General features: G+C 46.4%; 2 protein-coding genes across 2 annotated transcripts in view; one reads left to right on the top strand and one right to left on the bottom strand.

The window, feature by feature from the left end:
* The window catches only part of Taf9 (TATA-box binding protein associated factor 9), a 720,252-nt gene that overhangs the window by 669,363 nt on the left and 31,560 nt on the right, over nucleotides 1-19,329 (top strand). The window lies entirely within an intron of this gene.
* On the bottom strand, nucleotides 990-18,561 carry Marveld2 (MARVEL domain containing 2). Its single transcript, XM_051172473.1, has 7 exons — nucleotides 18,433-18,561; nucleotides 14,402-15,561; nucleotides 10,136-10,174; nucleotides 4,877-5,025; nucleotides 4,216-4,387; nucleotides 1,551-1,601; nucleotides 990-1,125 (listed from the first exon to the last, which is right to left on the bottom strand). The coding sequence occupies exons 2-7, from the start codon at nucleotides 15,545-15,547 to the stop codon at nucleotides 1,003-1,005; spliced, it is 1,680 nt and encodes a 559-aa protein (XP_051028430.1). The 5' UTR covers nucleotides 15,548-15,561; nucleotides 18,433-18,561; the 3' UTR covers nucleotides 990-1,002.

Consider the following 19,329-nt stretch of genomic DNA (forward strand, 5'->3'; position numbering starts at 1 on the left):
TAGAAGGCGGACTGCAAGAGTAATGCCAGTTTCACCAACAAAGACAAGCTGGGTCATCCGCCCCTCAACGACTTCTTTTTAAAAAAAATATTCCTTATATTTTTTTCATATTAAAAAACAGCAAAACTCTTGGGAAGCAGAGGCTGGCAGATCACTGTGAGTGTGAGGCCAGCCTGGTCTGGTCTACAAAGTGACTCCAGGACAGCCAAGGCTACACAGAGAAACCCTGTCTCAAAAAACCAAACCAAACCAACCAACCAAACAAACAAAGCAAAACATTTTTCAAGGCTAGACTTTCAGCCAAGATGACTCTTGGTAAAATAAAGTGTGCAAATGAAGGAATCTAAGCACCTGGAAAGGTGTGGTCCACGTGTGCACAGGACAGGCTGAGCTGTGGGGCATGGGGATATATATGCATGGTGAAACATCTGCTTAAGGCAAAGGTGAAAAACACAAAGATAAATTTATGGGCCACAAGCCTTTGGTTAGCTGTTGACGCTTGCTCACTAAGAACTGCTACTAGAGACTTGTGCTGAGTAGCTCGCCCATTTCAGCAACACGTCCTCAGCACTCCCCCATCCCCACCCTGCATGAACGCGGTACTTACACAGTGGCAGGTCCTGCTGTGGCTGCTTAAGGAATACAAGCACGTCATAACTGCCCTATGAGGTAGGTACCGTTTTACAGAAGAAACAGGCACAGATGGCTAATCGACTCACCTAAGATCACAGAGTGTGTGACAACTGATCTCGGCTTCAAGTCCTTGTTAATGAGAAAAACATGACACTGGGCACAGGTGGATACATGGTCACCTCCATCTCGGTAAAAGCCCCTCGTGGGTTTGACTTTGTTTTGAAATGTTTGAGCAAGATCACACTGTTTAACCTTGGAGGGGGTTAAGCCGAGCAAAAGCTGACCTGGAAGCACCTGCTCCTCACCCAGGAGACCAACGTGTACAGGCAGTGTACAGGCAGTTGGGTATAAAAACAGTTTCAGCAGGGTCTAAGGATAACCTTGCGTATCCCAATTCATTACTTTATCATATTCTTGAATTCTTTGCTTTATGTGTGAAAGTTTGTTCTTGAGGTAATCACAGCGCTCCTTTTTTTCCAGAAATGAAGGATCCTATGGAAAAAAACAAAACAGTCATTATTCGGTACCTGCTTTCCTCAGTGACTAACTCACAAAGAAAACAGCATGCCACAGCAGAATTAAGCCAGAGATACAACCCGCATAGTAAGGACAACAGTCACACTCTCTACTCTCAACACAAAATAACCCATGTTTTAGGTTCACAGCAAAACCAAGGGGGAAGGTACAAAGTAGAGGTACCTTTAGTAGTCAAAACACAAAAAAGGTAAGTGAAGGTATATGAATAAATGTCTCTCCCATACTTTTTCCAACTCCACCCTTCACGGGAGCTCACAAGTCAGTAGACTCCATGGAGACACATTTAATAATAATTCAGCTTAACAGAAATCGGAAGACTGCCACTTATCACCAGTGTACCGGGCCAAGAATACTTTGACCAAGAAAATTATTTTACTCACATTCTTTTTTTTCCTAAACTCTTCATGAATTCTTGAAATTCTCTCGTGTTCCTAAAAATAATATATTTTTGTTTAGGTTAAAACATGCTTTTACAATCCTAGCACCCAGGAGGCAGAGGCAGGTGGATCTCTGTGAGTTTGAGGCCAGCCTGGTCTATAAAGTGAGTCCAGGACAGCCAAGGCTAACACAGAGAAACCCTGTCTTGAAAAAAACAAAACAAAAAGCAAACAAAACAAAACAAAAACAAACCCACCACCTCTCCACCCTCCCACCCCCGCAAAAAAAAAAAAAAAAAAAAAAAAAGCCAGATAGTGGTGGCGCACAAACACCTTTAATCCCAGCACTCGGGAGGCAGAGGCAGGTGGATGGCTGTGAGTTCGAGGCCAGCCTATTCTACAAAGTGAGTCCAGGACAGCCAAGGCTAACCCAGAGAAACTCTGTCTTCTGGCACTTGGTGGCAGGCGTGGCACCATTGTGAATTCAAAGTCAGCCTGGGATACAGAGGGAGATCCCACCTCAAAAACAAACCTCCCTGTTACCTATTCTAGCTCCCCTTTTAGCTTTTGTTAGAATAAGTAACCGGACAAACATTTGCACACTAACTACCTGCCAAGCGCTGGCCTCCAGGGAGTGTGACAAGCAGCCATGTGACCCTGGGAATGCCATTTGTTCTAACATTCCTTTTCCCTGAAAATAATAACCATAAGCACTTCAAATGGTTGTGTGTGTATGGGGGGGCGGGGCACTTGGTACATAAAACCACAGCACTGGCTGGTACCATCATCTCCATCCTCCTTGGAAAGCGCCTTGTTGTGAATCATGCGTTGGGAGTAAGAGGCTGGAACTCCTAACAGCTAATATAAGGTTCCTCCTAATTCTATTAGAAATCTTATAGTAAACATACGATTTGTGAAGAGGTTGACTCCCCAATACGACAGATGATTACAAAAATGTTTTCATTTCTCCATGAATGTCTTGTTTCTCCTTTTCCTTTTTTCCTTATACAACTTTTTGTTTTTCTTTTTGTTTTTTTGAGACAGAGTTTCTCTGTGTAGCCTTGGCTGTCCTGGACTCCCTTTGTACACCAGGTTGGTCTGAAACTCACAGTGATCCGCCTGCCTCGGCCTCCCGAGTGCTGGGAGTAAAGGCGTGCGCCACCACGCCCGGCATCGTTACACAACTTTTTGTTGTTTTGTTTCTTGTTATTGTTTGTTTTTTGGAGACAGGATTTCTCTGTGTAGCCCTGACTGTCCTGGAACTCACTCTGTTGCCGAGGTTGCCCCTGAACTCAGAGAGTTCCAACTACCTCTACCTACTGAGTGCTAGGATTAAAGGCGTGAGCCTCCACGTTGGGGGGGTGGGGCACTACACAACCTCTTTTGAGGCAAGATCCCACAGTTTCCTTGGCTTAGAGTGCCTGAGCTCAGGGGCTTCTTGTTTAGGTCAGAGGCAGCTGGGACTGCCGGCTTCTGCCACCACACACGGCTCTTCTCACACAACCTCTACACTTGTTTACCCTTTTGGATCTTGAATTGTTTCCAAACGGTAGTAACTGACACAGTATTTCAGCATTTGCTGGATTTATTCTGTTCTTGAAACGATGTTTCGTGTTTGTTTGTTTTTTTTTTTTTAATATTTATTTCTTTATTATGTATACAAAGCTCTGCCTGCATGTACCCCTGCACACCAGAAGAGGGAACCAGATCTTATTATAGATGGCTGTGAGCCACCATGTGGTTGCTGGGAATTGAACTCAGGACCTTTGGAAGAGCAGCTAGTGCTCTTAACCTCTGAGCCATCTCTCCAGCCCCCTCGTGTTTGTTTTTTGAGATAGAGTCTCACTATGTAGTCCTCACTGACCTGGAACTCAAGAGATCCGCCCGCCTCTGCCTCCCGAGTGCTGGGATTAAAGGCGTGCGCCCAGACCGCCCAGCCTTCTATTCCCATACTTTCTGCCTCCACTGTGGCTTTCCTCTTTGCTCTAACCCTGGTGGTCACTCAGATGGGGTGTCTAGGGGCTCAGCATGGCTCTAGGCCGTCCCCCCAGTACTCTTTTCCCTTTGGGACTGAGATGGGTGCGACTACACTGTCCCACAACTACTCCTGGACTTGTTCGACTTTGAGTGTGGGCTGAGGATGACAGTGTGCTGCCTACAATACACAAGACCTGGGTTTGGTCCCCAGCATTAAAAAAAAAAAAAAGACAAAAAGAAAATAGCGATGGCGAAAGACATTAAGTTAAATAATTTGTTAAGCTTTTTCTTTCTTTTTTTTTCTTTTTCTTTTGTCTTGTTTTGTTTTGTTTTTCGAGACAGGGTTTCTCTGTGTATCCTTGGCTGTCCTGGACTCCCTTTGTAGACCAGGCTGGCCTCGAACTCACAGTGATCTGCCTGCCTCTGCCTCCTGAGCGCTGAGATTAAAGGCGTGCACCACCATGCCCAGCGTTAAGCTTTTATTTTTCTCTACTTTTCTCTCTTTTTTGTAGCACTAGGCTCAATCATAAGGTCTACTGCACACAGTGTTCTACAGACAGGGGTGGAAACGCTGTTTTGCCACCCCGAAGATCTCAGACACTTTCCCAGACAGCAGATACAGGTGTTGGGGGATCCTCAGACCGTGCAGATTTACTCCTCCCCTCCACTTCGGCCTCCCTCTGACACCGACCTGTTGGTTTGCAGAGTGATGAGGCAGCCTGCTCATTACCGAGTCCAGCTGGTCCAGCTTCCTCAGGATGGCCTGCACTTCCGCAGACAGCTCTTTGTACTCTGAAAACTGGTCTTGGAACACAGCTTTATAGCGTTCTCGGTCGTCATCCGTCTGAATCACAGGATATTTTCTGAAGGGGGAAAAAAAATCACAAATCGGAGTGACAACTTTTCACTGCGGGAGGTCTGTGGTAACACTTGCTTAGCATGCTCAAGACGCTGGGTTCGCCGAGCGTGGTGGCGCACACCTTTTTAATCTCAGCACTCGGTAGGCAGAGGTAGGCGGATCATTGTGAGTTCGAGGCCAGCCTGGCCTACAAAGTAAGTCCAGAACAGCCAAGGCTATGCAGAGATACCTTGTCTTGAGAAAAAAATACCCCATCTCCCCACAAAAAAAGACACTGGGTTCTAGGTACGAGTGGAAAAACATGGGGCCTTTCACTAAACAAGCTGAACTGGGGAGGCGGGTCAGCTTGCTGCCCCCTCACTGGCCGGACCTGAGTACCTTTCTTCTTTTCCAGTGCGTTACCATGGATAACAAACACATCCAACTAAACGACCTTAAGCACAGTGGTGCCTTGATGACAAACTAGAAGACGGCCCAAATGAGGTGGACTCACGCCACATAGTCAGGCATCACGATGGGCTTAGGGATGTGTCCGGGAGGGATGTGTCCACTCAGGAGTTCAGGAGTCACTTTTGTTGTTGTGCTCAACTCTTTGAAATTAACTCCTTGGTCTCTCTGTCTGTCACTGGTGGCCATTTCACACTGTAGGGAAAAAGAAGAATGATGGATGTGTCCAAGGGAGCGGGAGGGGGAGGGGAAAGGGGGCAGAGATGGGGGAGAGGCCCATGGCGGGGGGGGGGGGTAGGTGGGGAGCGGGCAAGTCTCCCCAAGAAATTAGGAGAAAATGGAAGAGGGAATAGGAAAAGTGGGAAAACAACAATCATTTAGAGTTCCGTGTCTTCTACACGCAAAGGTGTTCTCAGTGGGGCCAGCTGAACAGGATCACATTTGGGAAGTGGCAGCATAAACATCTTCCTCTCCTAATCAGCATATTTCAAAAGCTGATGATGAGAGGGGCGTCGGCGCTTCATGACTATCTCCAGCACCTGGGAGGCCTGAGGCAGAAGGGTTGCTGTGAGTTCAAGGTTACCCCCGGTACGGGCTGGTGAGATGGTGCAGTCAGTAAGGCTGTGTGATGGTTCGCGTGAGAATGGCGAGTGCTTGGCAGGCAGTAGGTGAAGCTGTTCGGGAAGGATTAGGAGGCGTGGCCTTGTTGGCGGAGGCGTGGCCTTGTTGGCGGAGGCGTGGCCTTGTTGGAGGAGCTGTGTCACTGAAGGGGGAGTAGGAAGTGTGGACTCTGAGGTTTGAAAAGACTTTCATCCCAAGCCCTGCGTGGTAGCACACACCTTTAATCCCAGCACGCTAGAGGCAGGGGCAGGTAGATCTCTATGAATTCGAGGCCAGCCTGGTCTACAAAGCAAGTTCCAGGACAGAGAGACCCTGTCTGGGAGGGTGGGGATGTGGGGGAGGGTGGGGGGCTGGAGTTTGGGGAGACTCATCCCGTTCTCACTGTGCTCTCTGCTTCCTGCATTCAGATCAAGATGTGAGCAGTAAACATGGCTGCTGCTTCCTGTCACATGCCTGGTTATGACAGAGTCTTAACCTGCCAACACCATGAGTCTTATAGCAGGGTGTGGTGGCACACGCCTGTAATCCCAGCACTCTGGGAGGAAGAGACAGGCGGATCACTGTGAGTTCCAGGACAGCCTGGTCTACAAAATGAGTCCAGGACAGCCAAGGCTACACAGAGAAACCCTGTCTCAAAAACAACAACAAAAAAAAAAAAAAGAAAGAAAGAAAGAAAGAAAGAAAGAAAGAAAGAAAGAAAGAAAGAGAAAGTTGAAAGATGCTTTCTGGGCTGGAGAGATGGCTCAGAGGTTAAGAGCACTGTCTATTCCTTCAAAGGTTCTGAGTTCAATTCCCAGCAACCAAATGGTAGCTCACAACCATCTATAATGAGATCTGATGCCCTCTTCTGGGGTGCAGGCATACATGCAGGCAGAACACTGTATAAATAATAAACAAATCTTTAAAGAAAAAAAAAAGAAAGACACTTTCTGCAAGGTATACTGGCACACACTTGTCTCAGCACATGAGAGACTGTGACAGGAAGATCAGCTGAAGCTAGCCTGGGCTACATAGCAAGATCTTGTCTCAAAACAAAAACGGAATAAAACAACAGTGCTCCAGAAAGCAGCTTTTCTGGTGTCAGTCTTTGAGAGTCGCTTGCTCTGCCCAGTCTGAGGACAAGGCATGAAACATTCTTAGCTCAGGGTGTGAGTGTTCTCAAACTGTGGCCTTGGGGCCCAGGGAGGCCGATAGGCAGGACTCTAGCCACACCCTTCGATAAACAATATTACATGTTTGGGAAAGAGAAAAGCAAATGGCTGGGGCAGGCTTCGAACAAAGCCAGCAGAAGGGACACAGGAGTGGCACCTGCAGAGAATTCTTCTAGAACAGGGAGTCAAAAGTCGTTCAGCATTTAATTGCAGTGCTTGCAGAATACCAGCCAAGGATGGCAGGCAGCAGAGAAAGGGTTCAGAGGGGGTAAGTAGACCCTCACCAGAAAAGTCACAAGTAAACTCTGCAAGTATTTGGTTTTTATGATGCTAGAGACTGAACCTCGAGGTTCAGAGCATGCCAGGCGAGTGTTCTGTCAATGCAGAGAATCCCCCGGCCCCCAAGACAGGGTCCTTCTGTGTAGTCTTGGCTGTCCTGGACTTGTTTTTGTTTTTGTATGGTTTTTTGAGACAGGGTTTCTCTGTGGTAGCCTTAGCTGTCCTGGACTCACTTTGTAGACCAGGCTGGCCTGGAACTCACAGCGATCCACCTGCCTCAGCTTCCCCAGTGCTGGGATCAAAGGCGTGCGCCACCACACCCAGCTGCACGGAGACTTACTTAAATCAATGCTTTTCAATCTATGGGTCTTGACCCATTTGTGTGTGTGTGGGGGGGGGGGGGTGATGAGTGCTGAACAACCCTTTCAGAGGGCTCGCCTAAGACCATCAAAAAACACAGATATTTACAGTAAGATTCACAACAGTAGCAACATTACAGTTATGAGATAGCAATGAAAATAACTTTCCAGAACACGAGGAGCCATGTTAAAGGGTTGCAGCGTTGGGAACATTGAGAACCGCTGCTTTAAATGAGCAACAGGCAGAAACCTGTTTACTCGAGTGGACATTGTTCGCGTACTAAGCTGCCCTCAGTTCTAGAAGCATACTAGAAGTGAGCTTGATGAAGGAGGCGGGCAGTGCCAACCACAACTGGAGGAAACTGGGGCCCTGCCTGGAAACATAGCTGCTCTGATGCAGAAACTTCTTTCTCCTCCACTAACATCTTAAGCCTACCCACCCATCCCTGAAAAGTAAAAAAAATGCAATGAAGAATTTTGAAGCTTCGCCCTCTATTGCTATGGCAGCTTTTAGGAAGTCCTTTGTTTTCCCACTTCCCCGCTTCCTGACTGGTCTTGAGGTTTGGTTTAACATTAGCTCGCTGTCAAAGCCACCAGCTATTACCTCATCAAACACCACAGGCCTGGTTAGTGGAAGTTGATAACCAGAGCAGGGAAAGAGATCTGGAAAGGAGAAGCTCCAGACCCACAAGCTAGACAGGAAGAGATCACATCACAACTAGCCAACGGGACCCAAAGCAAAACAAAACCAAAAAACAAACAAACAAAACAAAACAAACAAAAACAAAACAGTAAACAAACAAAACACAGGAGGTAGCAGAATACCAAAACAGAGACAAGGATGTCTTGCTGAGGCTGTTTGAATGTGACGGTCCCCATAGGCCCATATGTTTAAATACTTGGTTCCCAGTTGGTGGAACTGCTTGGGAAGGATTAGGGGGCGTGGCCTTGTTGGAGGAGGCGTGTCACTGGGCCTAAATGCCCATGCCAGTCCCAGTGTGTCTCTCTGTCTCCTCCTACTCACTCTCAGCTGTTCCTGCCACCACACCTTTCATGTAGCATGAACTCTAACTCTCTGAAACCGCAAGCCCCAAATTAAACACTTTCTTTTATAAGCTGCCTTGGTCATGATGTTTTATCACGGCAATTGAGAAGTGGCAGAGACACTGGGGAATGCATTTTGAGGACCATATTCATTCTGCTATGCTCCCTGAAGGTTAGGGGTGTTCCTCATCCCAATGATGATACCTCAATCTTCAGAGTGACTCATGGGGCTAAACATTAGAGGAAGTGGTTGGGCTTTTTTGTTGGTGGTGGTAGTGTTTTCTGTTTGTTGGTTTGTTTTGTTTTGTTTTTCAAGACAGGGTTTCTCTATGTAGCCCTGGCCATCCTAGACTCACAGTTTCACCTGCCTCTACCTCCCAAGTGTGGGATTAAAGGTGCATACCACCACCTGGCTTAGAGGAAGTATTTTGGTTTGAATAAATGGATTTCTATTGCATGGTGGCTCTTTAGCATTGAACTATCTGAGAGGAAACTTCTGTGTGCCAGATCTCTTTCCCTGCTCTGGTTATCAGCTTCCACTAACCAGGCCTGTGGTGTGTGATGAGGTAACAGCTGGTGGCTTTGACAGCGAGCTAATGTTAAACCAAACCTCAAAATGCACTGACTTGGAGCTCAGCAATAACTCTTAGACATACAGTGCCCCTGCCCTGGTCAAAGACATGGATTTGGACCAGATAGACACACTGGATGGCAGAGTCCATAATGAACTATGTTTCTAAGTTAAAAAGATTCAGGTAAGGCCAGGCAGTGGCGGTGCACGCCTTTAATCCCAGCACTTGGGAGGCAGAGGCAGATGGATCACTGTGAGTTTGAGGCCAGCCTGGTCTACAAAGTGAGTCCAGGACAGCCAAGGCTACACAAAGAAACCCTGTCTCAAACAACATACAAAGATTCAGGTAAGAACCCTCATTTTGTGTGTTTGCTTGTTTTTAAGACAAGGTTTCACTCTAGCCCAGACTGTTCTGGAACTCACTACATAGCCGGGGCTGGCCCTAATCCTCTCAAGTTAACCTCCTGAATGTGGAATTACAGGTTTGAGCCACCAGGCACGACACAGGCACCAGTCATTTTCTTTCTTTCTTTCTTTCTTTCTTTCTTTCTTTCTTTCTTTCTCTCTTTCTTTCTTTTTCTTCTTTCTTTCTTTCTTTCTTTCTTTCTTTCTTTCTTTCTTTCTTTCTCTCTTTCTTTCTTTTCTTTTTTTTCCAAGACAGGGTTCTACTGTATAGTCTTGGCTATCATGGAACTCTCTTTGTAGACCAGGCTGGCCTCGAACTCACAGCAACCCGCCTGCCTCCTCCTCCCGAGTCCCATAGCACGGGAGGCAGAACCAGGAGATGAAGGAAATGCCAGCCTGGGCCACACAGTGAGAACTTCTCAGATAAGCAAGTATATGAGGGCATATAAGGAAGACCAATTGCGTTCACTTACAAAAACACTCCTGTAACACAATGCAGAGCGGCTGTAGGGAAGACGGCCTAATTTTGGTCCTTTCAGTATCGGAAAAAAGCTGCAAGTCGGACCTGGAGAGATGGCTCAGCAGTTAAGAACATTGGCTACACTACCAGAGGACCAGAGTTCAATTCCCAGCATCCACATGGCAGCTCACAACTGTCTGTAACTCCAGTTTCAGGGATCTAACACCCTCACACAAACACACATGCAGCCAAAACCACCAATGTACATAGTATACAAGAAAAAAAAAAGCTGAAAGTCCTCATTAGAGCTTAGAACCATAGCTTCATACATGGATGCTTCTAGTGTCAACAAATATTCACCAGAGATAAGTGTTTAGCAAGTGTACAGATGCGGCATAACTTAGAGTGTTCTCACCATTGTCCTTTTCGATGACAACAACGATGGGTCATTTATCTGGAATAACAAGAACAAAGCAGTTAAAGTGATTTCAAAGGGGGGGGGGGTGGCTCAGCCAACTACTGCAGTTACTGCCCTGGCAGGGACTCACAACTGCCTGGGACCCACGCCCTCTTCTGGCCTCTTTGGGCACTGCACACACAAGTATACATTGTATACACAGACAACACACACATAAGTAAAAACAGAAGCTATTTTGCAAATGTTTCCTTCCATTTGCACTCCTCCCCCAATCTCAGTTTCTAGAAGGCAATTCTCTACTTGATGCTAGTTCCCCAAGTTCGTTTGCTCATATTTCTCCTCTTCCTCCTCCTTCTTCTTCTTTGCGAGACAGGCTTTCTCTATGTAGCCTTGACTATCCTGGGCCCGCTTTGCAGACCAGGCTGGCCTCGAACTCACAGCAATCTGCTTGCCTCTGCCTCCCAAGTGCTGGGATTAAAAAAGTGCACCACCACCGCCCAGCCCATTTGCTCATTTCTCTGGGCAGGTGGGAAACCCCAGTGGGGAACCAGAGGATGACAGGTAATTGTGGTTCCTGTTTACCAGGGGCATACAGAGTACTTGGAGATATGGGGAAAGTAGGTATTGTTAGGTAAGTTGCTTGGATACTACCTAGATTTTATTTATTTCTGGTTATTTTATCTTGAATGATTAGATTAATTTTGTTTTCATTTGTTTTATGAGATATGATCTTGCTATGTAGCCCAGACTAGCCTAGAACTCACTGCATGGATCAGGTTGGCCTTAATCTTGCTTCTGCCTCAAGTGCTGGGATTATAGATATGGCCCATCATGGCCAGCACCTGCATAATTAAAAGTTGATATACTTTTTTTTTTTTAATTATGGTGGCTGGAGAGACAGCCGTGGGTGCTGGGAACTGAACTCTTATATTTATGGTTGTGAGCCTAGCCTTTTTTGAGCCATTTCTCCAGCCCAAAAGTTGATATACTTACTTTATAAAATTAATAGAAAAAAAAGAGGCTATTATATCACCTTCAATAATTTAAATTTTAATTCAAATTTAATCAAATATTGTAAAACAAATCTTACAGAAAGTTTTTAAGATGAACATGCTGGGTTACACCTGTACTTCTAGCTCTCTGGGAGGCTGAGACAGGAGGATTACAGTGAGCTATAAGCCATCCTGGGGTACACAATCAATCTGAATCCAACCTGGGCTCTATATAGTAAGACTTCCTCTCAAAAACAAAAGTAAGTTGTTTGGGGTTTTGTTTGTTTTCAAGACAGGTTTTATCTGTGTAGCCCTGGCTATGCTGGAACTCGTTCTAAAGACCAGGCTGGCCTCAAACTCAGAGATCCACCTGTCTCTGCCTCCTGAATGCTGGGACTAAAAAGGCGTGCATGCACCACCACCACCTGGCAGAAAATAAGCTTTTGTTGAAGGAAAATACGGTAATAATTACAATCATGTTAATGTAGTAGACTTTTGACACTTAAATAATTAAAAATGATTATTAAAGTAGCATAAAATTATCAAGAGGAGTAAGTCTCCCTATTTTGGGTCTTACACATTAGAATCCAAAGTTCTTGGCCAGCACACCTGGAGCAAAGGCTGAGGGAGAGCGAGCTTGTGAATTCAAGGCCTGTTTGACAGATAGTATCAGGCCAGCCAGGGTTGCATAGCAAAATTCTCTGGAAAACCCAAACCAAAAGATAACAATTTGAATTTCTTTAATTTAGACAGAGTTAAATTTATGAAATGCACTTGAAATACTGAGGCAGGGCTTAGAAGTAACTTGAATAGATATTGAGGTTTTTTGTATGTATACTTTGTAACAATAGAGTATGGCTCACATTAGGACCTGAGAACTAACTTTCTTTCTTTTTCTTTCTTTCTTTCTTTCTTTCTTTCTTTCTTTCTTTCGCAAGGCAGTGTTTCTCCTTGGAGCCTTGAGTGGCCTGGACTCACTTTGTAGACCAGGCTGGCCTCGAACTCACAGAGGATCCACCTGCCTGTACCTCCCCAAGTGCTGGGATTACAGGTGTGAGCTATGAGAAGTTTCTTGTTTTTTTGTTTTTGTTTTTGAGACAGGGTTTCTCTGTGTAGCCTGGGCTATCCTGGATTTGCTTTGTAGACCAGGCTGGCTGGCCTTGAATTCACAGTGATCCACCTGCCTCTGCCTCCCGAGTGCTGGGATTAAAGCCGTGTGCCACCACGCCCGGCCTGAGAAGTTTCTTGATTAACACATTAAGTGTTATAAAAACCACCTGCAGGGCCAGGATTGGTGGCACACATTCACCCCAGCAGAGGTGGATGCAGGCAGCTCTATGTGAGGTCCTGGTCTACATAGTGGGGTCCAGGCCAGCTGGGGGTACCCAGTGAGCCATGTCTCAAACAAACATGTGTCGCATTCATGGTGGAAAAAAAAAAGCTGAAGATGTGCTCATAAAGGGACAGGATTTAATCTTTATTATACATGTGCAATTTTATAGAATCTATGAGGACTTGGAGAATGTAGGAATGGAAATTTTTACGACATAACTCAATTTAATTAAGGACCAATTTTCGGCAAATAGTGATATTTTCAGTGGAATCGGGGGTTCTACTGAACCTATTGGGAGACAGTGAAATACCAGCTTAGTGCAGAGCACCCTAGAAGCAGCACAACCTACCTAATGTTTGCTGTTGGCAAACTCAAATAAGTTTAATGGATTTTTACATAACTCACTAAGTATTGCCATCATTTTTCCTCTATCTCATTCCCACTGTGTTTTTAATTAGTAAAGAAAGAAAAAGCCAGATGTGGTGGCGCACGCCTTTAATCCCAGCACTCGGGAGGCAGAGGCAGGCGGAGCACTATGACTTCGAGGCCAGCCTGGTCTACAACAAAACGAGTCCAAGACAGCCAGGACTACACAGAAAACCTCTGTCTCCCTCCCCCCCCCCCACCCCCAAAAAAAGAAAGAAAGAAAAACAAATTCAGTACTTTTTTTTTCCAAGACAGGGTTTCTCTGTGTAGCCTTGGCTGTAGCTGAGGCTGGCCTCGAACTCACATCGATCATGCAGCCTCTGCCTCTCAAGTGCTGGGATCAAAGGCGTGCGCTACCATGCCCAGCTTAGTACTTTTATTATTTTGGAATTTACACTCTCCAAAACAATGCTGAACCATCAAAGCCAGTATATAAACTATATATTCACCACAATTTATTTATTTAATGTTTATTTTTGATGCAAACGTGCTCATCATATTCTTTTCTGGTTTTGCTTTTGGAGACAGGGGCTTCAAAGGGACCTCAGGCTGGCCTCAAACTGCATGGCCCAGGCTGGACTTGAACTCACAGCCTTACAGCTTCAACTTCCCAAGGGCAGAGGTTACAGGTGTAAGCCAGTATTCCCATTAGACACTTGCAAGTGTGTGTGTGTATGTGTGTGTGTGTGTGTATTTGTGTGTGTGTGTATTTGTGTGTATGTGTGTGTCCATCTGTTGGTGCTGGATCATAAGCCTATACATCACACAAGTGGAGGTCAGAGGGCAACTTAGAGTGTTAGTCTTCAGGCACCTTCTACCTTCTGTTTTAGACGGGGTCTCCGTTGGCCTGAAAGTTTGCCATGGAGGGCCAGGCTACAATAGCTCTGGAGCTTCAAGGCATCCTCCTGTCTCCACCTCCCATAGCCCAGCACTGGAGAACCGGTGCACGGCAACATTTTTCACTTCTTACAGAGACCTAATGACTTCTTACCCGGGTCCTCACACTTGACTGAGCCATCTACCCAGCTCCTCCGTCTTACTTCCGGGGGGGGGGGGCTACGATAAAGTGCGGTGCTTAAATGTTTACTTCCCTCCTGTAAGTGAAACACTGCGTGGGTTTCTATTACACTTTATCTTAGGAAAGAATCAAAGTCGTTCCCGAACTTGCTTTGATGAGGAGGCCATTTACTGAGTATGCTGTTCTTTTCTACCCAAACTCAGGAGCCTCGTCCTTCTCTTCTCCTCAGCCAGCCAGCACCACACAGTTAACAAGCCAGTGCAATGCGGTATCTCTCTGCAGTAACAAGGCGGACCGCAGAATGGGCTATCCCAGGCAAAGTCGCTGTGAAAGGGCTTTTGAAATTCAGCTCACTTAAAATACATACACAGGTGAGGATACAGAATAACTGGCAAAGCTTGGAGGAGGGATGTGTTTGTTTGTTTGTTTGTTTGTTTTACCGGTAATAGAAAAACAAAGGGAAGCAAAACAGAGGCGCCCAAGAAGCCACGTACCTCCTGCTGCTCCAGGTATTCCCGGTGTCTCCGAGCTGCCTCATGGCGCCACAGCTTTAGGCAGACCAGGGCGCTGACGAGATAAACTATCATGGTGACAAACAGAAAGATCATGGCAGCAATCTGACCTCCTTCTACCCGGCAGAACAGTGCGTTCATTGGCGTGTTAAATAATGGATAGGAGCAGAGTCCGCCTCGGTTGGTGTCGTTCACGTAGACGATGGCTGCAGCCATGTACAGGATAAACAAGGCGACGTTAATCCCAAACTCCGTCAGGGGCCACCAGTTAGAGTCCAAAAGTATGGTGCGGTAATACATGGACATGCCAAGCACTAGAATAATAACAGTGGCGATCCAAGCCAATCCAGCCACCACGAGCACAAAAGGGGTCTTGGGGCCACTGTAGTAGTAACCCCCATATGTATTACCGAGGCTGCCCAGACCTCCCATGCCATAGGGCTGCGTATAGCCGAACAGGTTGTACCATTCGTTGTCTTTGTGGATGTAAGCCGTGACACAGGCGAAGACGCCAGCCCCCAGAAGCAGTTCCACCACACCCAGAATTCTCAGCAGGCCTGCCCACGACTTCATGTAGGCGTACCGCAGGTTGTATTCCTCCACTTTCTCACTGTACGTCCGCGCCGTCTGCGTGTGCCGGTCTAGGGACGCATAGGGGTCGTGGTTTGGAAACATGGCGTCTGCCTCTTGCCGGGAATTAAAGGTGCCTTCTGACCCTCCACCGGAAGGGTCTTTGTAAGAGTTAGGTGGGCGGGGGTTCGCTGGAGAGGCCGGAGGTGAACACTCCACACCATCGGAGATGAATCTGATATCAGACACCGGCTTGTCCCATCCCGGGTCCTTTGTCTTCCCGCGGAAGAAGGTCTTCCAGGAGTCCGGGATAAAGCGCCTCACCGGCTTGAGGTCCGGTGCTATGGCTGGTTCCTCGGTGTCACTTGAGTCGAAGCCTGGGCCGAATGGTGGCTGTAACGGGAGAGGCGGAGGCGGCAGAGGATCTGCGCTCACAGCCAGCTCACTGCTGTGTAGAGACTGGAGGGTTTGTATGGTACCATCTGGAAAAGGTGTGTCCCTTGGGACCTCACTATAGCCCCTGTCCCGAATCCTGGACCTTCCATCACCTGACGACATTTGTGATTTCACACCTATGGCCAAGATTAAAGTTATCACTTATGCTTAGATATTTTATCCTTCATAAATAAAACCTGGTTATTTTATTCACTTAGTTACAAAACAGTACTCAGGTGACAAACACGGTTATAGCCAAGTATTACTGTATTAAAAAAAAAAAAAAGATAAACACATTTTAAATACATGTTACAATTAAATTATCCAGAAATATACTTAAGTATTCTATGACATTTTAAGTGTAATAAAAAATTTAAATATTAGTTTTGAATTTTATATAACAAAGCATTTAAGTATAATTCATGTCATACCCTATAGACAAATATAAAAACAAAACAAAACTTGGGCAAGCAAACATGTTCCCAAAGCATAATCTTTTTGTTTGTTTGTTTTTCTAGACAGGGTTTCTCTGTGTAGCCTTGACTGTCTTGGACTCGTTCTGTACACCAACCTGGCCTTCAATTCACAAAGATGTGAAGCCTCTGCTTCCCAAGCGCTAGGATTAAAGATGTGTGCCACCCCCACCAGGCTCTTGTCTTTAGATATCTAAATCAGCAAATACTTTATTATTATTATTTTTTAATTAACACACTTGCTTTGGAATGCCCAAGGAGCCATTAAAGCGGTCTTAAAACACAACAAGCACTCGACAAGAGGCCTTTCCCTTCCTAATCAAAAAAGTTAGCTGAGGGTTTACAACGATGGCTCAGAGATGAAGATCACTGGCTGCTCTTTTGGAGGACCCACGTTCGATTCTCAGAACCCACATGGGGGCCAGGGTATCTGACTCCCTCTTCTGGCCTCTAGGGGGCTCAGTCCATGCAAGTAAAACACTCATACACACAAAATAATGAAGTAAAGAATAAACGAAAAGATTAGCTGCTTCTTTCCTCCTAAAATCTTAACAGCTGGCACTAGATTTTAGAAATTGAGTCCTCAGAGGTAAACCCACCGCAGGCTGTGCTCCCCAGAGGTGTAAAACAGCAATGGCTCTAACTGAGTACCACTGTTCCCAGAGCAATTATCTAAAGGCAATTTGCTGTTGCCATGGACAACCAAAGCATCTTAGGATGAGAATAATTAAAATACACCTGAAAAATTTATTTCAAAAGCACTTTGACTAAGTCTATTTGCCTTCCTTGAAGAAAACAATACCTAAATATGTATACAATAAAAACAAAACAAAGTCGGGCAGTGGTGGCACACGCCTTTAAACCCACCATTCGGGAAGCAGAGGCAGAAGGATCTCTGTGAAATACACTGCTAGGTTTGAGGCACACTGAATTTCTCCCTTCATCTGTTTATACCTTTTACTGGCTATTTAAAGATATATGGTACTATCCTTGACATTGTGACTAATTAAAATAGGTTCTTTTGGGCTGGAGAGATGGCTCAGAGGTTAAGAGCACTGACTGCTCTTCCAGAGGTCCTGAGTTCAATTCCCAGCAACCACATGGTGACTCACGACCATCTATAATATGATCTGATATCCTCTTCTGGCCTGCAGGCATACATGCAGGCAGAGCACTGAATACTTAATAAAAATATAAAAATTTTGAAAAAGAAAGAAAAATTTAAAAAAAATTAAAGCATGGGTTCTCTTACCTTTAAGGCATTAGGCAAGTTAGGAAGCCTAAGGCATACTTTTACTTGTAAAATGGAGACCCATTAGTCAACAAAGACTGACTAAGAACCTCCCACAAATCAGGCACACTGAGGCTGTATTTAAGTTCCCTGATTTTATGGGATTTAAATTCTGTGGTGGTAGGTGGTGAACAAAGGAAACGCATAATGTACTAATTTGGGGCCAGAGTCTTAAAGAGGGAGTGAGGAGCGTCCCTCAGGGAGTGTGTTATAATTTTAGCATGGTCAGGGAAGTCTCGGTAGAGAAAGTGACAAACACAGAACTAACTGTGGAGGAGAAAAGCTGGCAGATGCCTGGAAGGAGTGCTTGAGGCAAATGGAGCAGCTCCGGTGGCTGACATGCTAAGGAGGTACCGCTCACTACCGCAGCGGCAAAACAGGATGCAGAGCAGATGCAAAGCTGGGCTCTGACACATAAATCATCAGCCAAGAACATGCGTCCCAGGTTTGCCCACAGGCCACTCTAGCGGGAGCGTTTTTCTCAGCTGAGGTGGCCTCTTCTAAAAAGGACTCTAACTCTTGTCAAGTTGACATAAAACCAGCCAGCACAACAGCAATTATTTTTGCACTTTTGTCTTTATCTCTTTGTTGTCAAAAAAAAAAAAAAAAAAAAAAAAAAAAAAAGGCATTCACGTTCAACACATGCCTAAGAATGTACAAGCAAAAGCACACCAAATAAACTAAACAAGGTTTGAGGTGTCTAGGTATATATGGTTTACAGGGCATCCCGCTGGTTAATTAACTCTTCAAAGTATGACTCACTGTAACGGATTCAGCCTATCTTCACCTGTGGAAAACGGCTCGCTTGAGTTACACCAATTTTGTCATTTAAATAAAAAATAAAAATGTGTAGACTAGTAGAAGAGCAAACTGTCAGCGGCGTTTTACCACATCTTGAAATTCTTAGGAATACCCCTGGCGTCTTACAGGTTGCCCCTGAGGCCCCTAGACTCCATCTAGTTCGCTGAGGTGGCAGGTCTTTTGTTCGGTTGAAGCCAGGGACTTGGGAATGCCAAAGCTGTGGCCAGAAAAATGGTTCCCTGAGCGTCGCGAGAACCAAGCTAGTGTTAGTTTACACTAGCAAATCGCCTCTTTAGTAGCCTCTAAAGTTCCGCCGCCTCCAAAAAGTGGACAGCCTCAGGTACTTGGGGTGGGGGAGCAGCGGCGCCGCAGCCTCGGGCTGCCCCGACTCAGCATTCCCGCCTGGCTCTCCCATCCAGTCCCGGCTCTACCGCTCTACCCACCCGGTGTGCGTCCCGCCTTCGCCTTCTTCTCTGGAAAATCCACTCTGGCTTCCGCCCCAAGGTGGCCGTTGCCCGGTCAGGACAGCAGGGAAAGTGGCGAGGGCGGTGCCACCAGGCGCCCGGAAGGACGGTCCAGCCGGCCGCACCTGTCGCTGCAGCGAAACCCGCCCGCGCCGCCCCCCGAGGCCCGGCGCGCACACGTGCTCCGGCTTCAGCCTCCCGGCGGATCAGAGGCCGCTCCCGGGATGTGTGCCCGGGGCGACAGGCCCTCCCCGCGGGCTCCGCGCCCCGACGCCGCATCGCCGCCCCACTCACCTGCGCGGCCGCCGGAAGAACGCGGGCTGCCGCACACACCGAAACTGGGACCGGGCTCCTGGGGCGTGGCCGAGCCACAGCGCCCCGCCCGGCTGTCCCGGTGACTCCAGCGACCTCGCGCACTGCAGGTACCTGCCCGCCCGCCGCCCAATAGCTCCTGCCAGGAAGCCAGCTGTGTAAGTAATACCAGCCCCTTCCAGTTTAGAACATTTGCTCCACTTGCGCCTGGACCCTAGGCAGACAGTGCACGCGTGGTAGGCAATGTTGAAGGACAAGAAAAACAAGATGAAATCCAACATTTTAATTTTGATATAAATTATGTAAATACTTTCCAGAAGTATCTAAAATATTCCACTGTACAACATACCAAAACGGTATCTGGGAAGCCAGATGCAAACTGTAAATAAGGCACAAAGTTTATTTATACTCATAATTGCATACTAAATTGTTTTATAAATCACATTTACAACACCCCATAAAAGTCTGTATATTCTGGATTATTCCTTCACATTTTGATATTTAGCACAACATTCAAACATACTTCACACCTTGACCTCTCCTCTCTAAATCATACACAAGAGT

Source organism: Acomys russatus, chromosome 30 (genome assembly GCF_903995435.1).
Source record: "Acomys russatus chromosome 30, mAcoRus1.1, whole genome shotgun sequence".
Classification (NCBI taxonomy): Eukaryota; Metazoa; Chordata; class Mammalia; order Rodentia; family Muridae; genus Acomys; species Acomys russatus.

Bases quoted from the DNA above. Each gene is read 5' to 3' on its own strand.
- Marveld2 (XM_051172473.1), bottom strand. From the start codon at position 15,547: ATGTCGTCAGGTGATGGAAGGTCCAGGATTCGGGACAGGGGCTATAGT. The intron at 5,026-10,135 runs GTGAGAACACTC...TTTTCCCTACAG, and splicing joins TGTCATCGAAAAGGACAATG to TGTGAAATGGCCACCAGTGA. The intron at 4,388-4,876 runs GTGAGTCCACCT...TTCCCCCTTCAG, and splicing joins GTGATGCCTGACTATGTGGC to AAAATATCCTGTGATTCAGA.